A 5,998-nucleotide genomic window follows, 5' to 3' on the forward strand; every position below is an offset into this window, starting at 1 on the left:
AAAAAAAAAATCAGTGCTTCAGGAGCGCCACCCCACACAGCCCAACGACTCCAAGGTTCTCTCTCTTTCCAAGAAGCTGTATTTATAAGATTTCAAATATGGTTTGTATATTTCTATTTTTCCATGTTTCTTTTCTTTTTTTCCTTTCACTTTTTTTTGTTTTGTTTTGTTTAATTCTTGTTTTCTCAAATACTCTCCTTCTTCATGTTCAGTTGGCCAGGACCACAGGCTGGAACGACTGGCTGGGATACTGCATGGCATTCAGGTTGTAGCTGAGTCCTTCCACGAAGGGCGACTTCTCCAGGAAGAGGCTGTTGGTGCTGCCACCAAAGACCTGAGGCATGTCAAAGCTGCTGCTGCCGCTTGTGCTGGCACTGAACTGGGATGCTTGGTTTTCACTGGAGATGCCATCAAAGAAAAGGCTGCTGGCTCCAGGGGACCCGCCGCTGTAAACGAACTCCTTGGCATTGGGGGAGAGCTGCGACTGAGATGCTTGACTCCCACTGCTCCCGACGAAGTTCAGAGAATGCATAGAGAGGGAGAGGCCCTTGTGCTTCAGCAGGTTGTTGGTGGGTGACCTGGCCATCCTTTGCTGCTGTTGAGCTCCTGCTCCCCCTCCACCTCCCCCAGCTCCTCCGCCCTTCTTCATCTTGGTAGAGCCAAACTTTGTGGCAGCGAAGGTGGCAGTGGTGAAGATGATGGGTTGGGCAGAGCGGGGGATGAAGGTAGGGCTGGGCGACTGGCCAAAGGATGGAGAAGGAGAGTTGGACAGGGAGTTATCCTGGCTACCAATGGGAACAAACACCTGGGCATCTGGGTTGAAGCTGCTCTTGATTTCTTTGTCCAGCTCAGCTGCACTGCAGCCCTCGCTGTCATCCAGATACAGGACCTTGACAGACCCCTTCTCACCAATCTGGTAAGAAACCTCAAAAGGGTCAATCCAGACGCTCAGTTCTTCAGGCACATTGGCCCGCACATCCTCCACGGCCAGTCCGCTCCTCTTGGCTGCCAGCTCCACCACTGGGTCAACTGTCTCCCCAATGTGGACACAGCGGTAGCCAGAACCCTTCAACGGCTTTTCTGGGTACCAGTGGCCCTCATATTTCTTTTTCAGCAGGCGCTCTAGTTCTTCACCAAACAGGTCTGCCCGCCTCCGCGGAAGCTTGTTGTACAGGTACGAGATGATGAAGTTCAGAGCAACTTTGATCTCTAGATGCATACTCCCTTCACAGCAAGCAAGTTAGGGCAGTGTATTAAAAGGTACAAATGACACACACACAGACAAGATTAGGATCCCAACAATCCTAGGAGAGAAGAGAAAGAAGGATGATTATCAGGAAGAGAACATGACAACTTGAATATTCTTGAGGTAAACAGCTTAGTGGGTTTTATTAAAGGATTAAATAGTACACAAACAACATATGAAGTGACCCTGTGTAGATTAAAAGTTGCACAAAGGCTGTCAGGCCTCATGCTACGTGGCACAAAGAAATTGCTCAACAGAATCAGGAAAAAAACTTGGCCCAACCAAATGGACAGAGAGTGTGTCTAGCTATACCGAATGGAGGCATGTGCACATGACACCTTCCACTCAAGTTAACAGTGACCAGCAGTGGACCCCAGATAGGAGGCAGCATGGACTAAATGCCTGCTCTGGTAGAGTGGCTTGTACACATTAAGTATACCTCAATATGCTTCTGATCTCATTTGTGTCTTTTCAGCTTCTATACCCCAACCCTCAGGGGAGGGAGGAGAATAAAAATAAAAAGTTTATTTTGGGCAGTCTAGTCTTTCAGCCTTAAGTGGAGATCCACCCCCAAGCTCTGCATGGCTATGGTAGCCTTCTTTCTGAGAGCAGCCATTTCACTCCTTTCAGTGGGGATGAAGTAAAAGAGGATCTATATTCACAGTCTGCACTGAAGCAAGGATGATTGGGGGGGCGTGGGGGGATGCCATGGGGATGAGGCACCAACTGCTAGGCCAGGGTTACTATCTCTTTGAACTGGAAAGCATGCATTAAGCTCCAAGCCTCTGGTACAGGTTTGCCTGCCTCAAACATGCTGAAGAACACAAAACTACCCATCAATTCAGTTTTTTGGAGTGTGGCGTACACACCATTGCATAATGCTGGATGCCTGACCTGTGTAGTCCACATCCCTTATGTCCCTGCAGAAAGAGAAAATCAGTACTAAAGGGATCGAAAGCCAAAACATAACTCACTCGGTGAAGCTGAAAGAATCCTTTTCCCCCTCCCTGACAAGGAGGTTTCTGAAAACAAAACCAAAAATCCCCACAAAGGCACAGTGTGAAACCACAACACTGTGATTCTCTATTTTAGACTGATTCACAAACAACAAGCTCCCCAAAGTGGGTCATTCTTTGACATGGAAGGGAGGGGAGAAGAAAAGAAGCCCAGAGCCACCTTAAAAACAAGCACATTTCCACCAACTTTTGCTCCAATCAACAGGGAAGCCACACAGCCAGTTTTTAATTGGCAGCTTAGCCAGAGGTAGATAAACCTACCGCTGCTATACTCAAACACATATGTATGTACCACATTCCTCTCAGTTTGCAAAACAGGTTTAAATGAAGCTCTCATGAGGAAGTCAACCCAAGCACTTAGGTCACCATCAGCTTCCCCCCTTCTCATTTTTGTATGGAGGATGGAGTTAAAATGGAAGCCTTTTGCCAAAAGCCTGGGAAGACAGGAGTACTAGTGTAGATCATGAGGCAGAAAGGGAGACTGGCCAGGAGAACATACCTATCCAACTTCAGTAGGGACAAGGAAAAAATAAGCAAGTAACATTCACTGTAATACCTGGTGTCTTGTTTTAACTTTTTAAAGACTAAGCTATCATTAGAGAGATGAAAATAAAAATTCCACACTAAAATGTATGTATTATTTCAATTATGTAAGTTATGGCAGCTTATTTCCAGGATTACAATCATCACAGCTCCCAAACACCACAAATCGGCCAACTCAAGGTGTCACAGGTTAATTCCTTCAGGTCTAGCCTATTACACAAATGAACGTGGAAGTGAGTAGAGGCAGTGAGCAATTGCTTTTTCTGCCATGAGCACCTCCATGCTCTTGAGCTTTGATTCCAGGAGTTATTGAACTGTGAAGAGCTTTGTCAGGTCACTGGGAACTCATCCAAATTAACAGAAAACAGAAAAATGCTGAAGAAGTGCACGGGGTAAGTTTCTGAAAGCCCAGCTCAGACTCACCAAACTCCGGCATATGCAGGGCTCAGTACCTGGGATGGAAGGTTTCAATGACTTTCAGAGAGAAGGACAGCAAATGGATCCCTTTAAATGCATACAAGCATGAGCATGACAACTGCATGACACCAACTTGCTAATGCCAGTCAAAAACAAACAGGGAACACAGCCATTGACTGGAGTCAACTTGGAATCCCAGCAAATTCAATGTACAGCAGCAGCTTGGACAGGATTTCTCATCTCTAGCTCAGTCACAAGCTCTGACCTGGACTCAAATCACTATAGAGAGCAACTATTACTCGCTGGGATTAGGGTAATACTCAATTGGTAGAAAAATAAGTGCATTTTTAAAAGGAAAGCATAGAATAATATGAATCACCTGAAAAAGTGATATGTATCACGTACAGTTTAACAGGATAGGAAAATTAAAAGGTCTCCTCACTTCCACTGGAAAAAATGAAATAATAAAATAAAAATCTATGCTGTCTCTTGAAGGGAAAAAAAAAGGGCCAAGAACCAGAGTGACCCAAACGCACCACAGATCAGAGGTCCATTTTAGTTGGGCATCCCTTTGCCAACATGACCAGCGCTTCAAAGAAGATGTTAGTAAAAAAGCTTCTTAAAGGATAAGAGTTACTGTCATGTCTAAAGCAACACAAAGGCCTCATCAAAAATCCAGCAGGCTCTGTAGGAGGCATAGTAAAATGCAGTAACAATTTCAGCATGGAGCTTCTAAAGGGTTCTTAAAACAAAGGTTATTCTCCCAAGCTCATCCTCCCTCAACCCTTTAAAAACTGAAAAGATGCAGACTTGTGGCTTCAACCAAAAGAACAAAACCAAGCCACAACCATCAACAGGCACCAGTCTAGTTTCATAAATAGGTGTTAGCAGAGGCCTCCCAATAATAGGAAAGGGCTCTTCAAGAGAGCAAGCAAGAAGCACCTCTCACTCCTATAGTTGTTGATACAATAAGATATGAGACCTCTCACCCCTTAGGCTGCTGATACAAGAAGTCAGCTCCATGGGACTGACTGCAAATTTTAAAGTACAGGAGATTTGGACTTGAACCCCCTGAGGAGCTTTGCAGAAGTGCATTAAGAAAGCAAGCCACACAAAGGTCTTGGAACTGATTATTAATAAAAAAAAAAAAAAAAAAAAAAATCCTCTTTTGGTTAAAAAAAAAGTAATCATAGAAAAATATGGAATAGGGGTTAAAATGAAACACCACTCTCTATATATCTATATATTAGTGCCATTTCATTTAGATCATGCAAAAATGTGGATTTCAGATTACTTCTTTTTAACCAAAAATTTGGGATTTTTTTTTAATTGGAGAAAACCAGAATCCCTGCTGATTACCAAGGAAGACAATGCCATCAAACATTTCACAGGTGGTAAGACCCCATCTCAGAAAGACATCTCTCCTGTAATCCTACAGATTTTTCTCTGGGTGGAAAGCTATTTTTAGGGGTGTGGATTGTGGAGGAATATTCTCCCACAGACACGACATGTTGCAGGAATGCAGGGCCAGCCTCCTCTCAGTTTTTAGCAGCACACTGAGATTTTTAGAGAAAAAGCAGGCCCAGGGATCCTCCACGTTGGGGAAAATGAAAGCCTTTAGGCTTGCCCTTTCCTTCTGGCTATATGGGCAGCCTTGGGAGGGCAGAGCTCATGTGTGGACAAAGATATTTTTTTTAAAAAACAGACAAAAAGCACCAACCCCTCTGGTAGTGGGTTCACCGCCACTAGGCCAACTCTCTGGGCCCATACCCACAGGGCAACATTTCAAATGACTAAAACCAAAGAAAACAAAACAAAAAAAACAAAAAAAAAAGACCAAAAAAAAAAAATATCAGGATGATCGGGCTGCTGGCAGGCCACACCCTACCAGACCAGCTGAATGCAGCTTCTCCGCTTCATAGACTCAAGCCACCCTGAACAAATCCTGGGTTTGAGATATCACTTGTTTGGTTTCTGGCTAGAGAAAAAACAGCCTCCCCCCCGCCCCCCCAAGCAAGAACTGGAGAACAAGTCTCTTGGAGAGGGTTGGGGAAGGGCAGGCCAGGAGCTCAGGCTGCCGGATCAGATCTCGATGGGAAACCTGCAGGTTCAGCTTGACAAGCAGGTGCCGGCGGGGACTCCTCAGGCCCAAGGGCTCCTCCTCCCCCACCCCGGAGAGGCCGGTGCAGATCCCCACTACCTTCCTCGTCCCCGTGCGCGCGGCCCCGCAGCTCTGGGAGGCGCCACTCCCCCCCACCGCGTACCAGCCTTTGCCGAGGCCCAGCCACAGAACACCCAAGCCCCCGCGCGGAGCACCCTGGGATTCGCAGTCCAGCCCCCGCGCGCCGCAGCCGCAGGCGGGTGACCTACTTGGCGGGCGAACTCCACTTCCCGTCGTGCTCCGCGCGCGGCAAGGCCCGGCAGCCCCGCCCAGCCGGCCAGAGAAATTTTCCACTGCACATGCGCACTGGCGGCCTTCCCCGCCCCCTCCCCGGGGCCGCTGGCACTGGCCGGAGGGGCCCGCCCCCCATCTCCGGCGGGGGAGCACCCCCCTTTACGCACGGCCCCGCGAGCGCCCCTAGTCGGGCTCAGCTGTCCCTCCCCGGGGGGACGCTGAGGGGTCCCCGGCGACACGACGCGCGGGGGCCGGGCCCGGCTGCGGTGACTTTCACGCCCCCTTGAAGCCACCGGGGCCTGAGGGCGCCTCTCGGGGACCCCGGCGGAAGGATACCGCCTCCACCCGCCGCTTACTTCTCCGTGCGCTCCCGGCGGCGGC

General features: G+C 48.1%; 1 protein-coding gene across 1 annotated transcript; it reads right to left on the minus strand.

Annotated features, from left to right (window-relative positions):
- Positions 1-144: 144 nt before the first annotated feature.
- TOB2 (transducer of ERBB2, 2) lies at positions 145-5,998 on the minus strand. The gene is made up of 2 exons (XM_019545014.1): positions 5,974-5,998; positions 145-1,304 (listed from the first exon to the last, which is right to left on the minus strand). Exon 2 carries the CDS (start codon positions 1,217-1,219, stop codon positions 209-211), a length of 1,011 nt encoding a protein of 336 aa, XP_019400559.1. The 5' UTR covers positions 1,220-1,304; positions 5,974-5,998; the 3' UTR covers positions 145-208.

Source organism: Crocodylus porosus, unplaced genomic scaffold, assembly GCF_001723895.1.
Source record: "Crocodylus porosus isolate Cpor-Errol unplaced genomic scaffold, CroPor_comp1, whole genome shotgun sequence".
Lineage (NCBI taxonomy): Eukaryota > Metazoa > Chordata > Crocodylia > Crocodylidae > Crocodylus > Crocodylus porosus.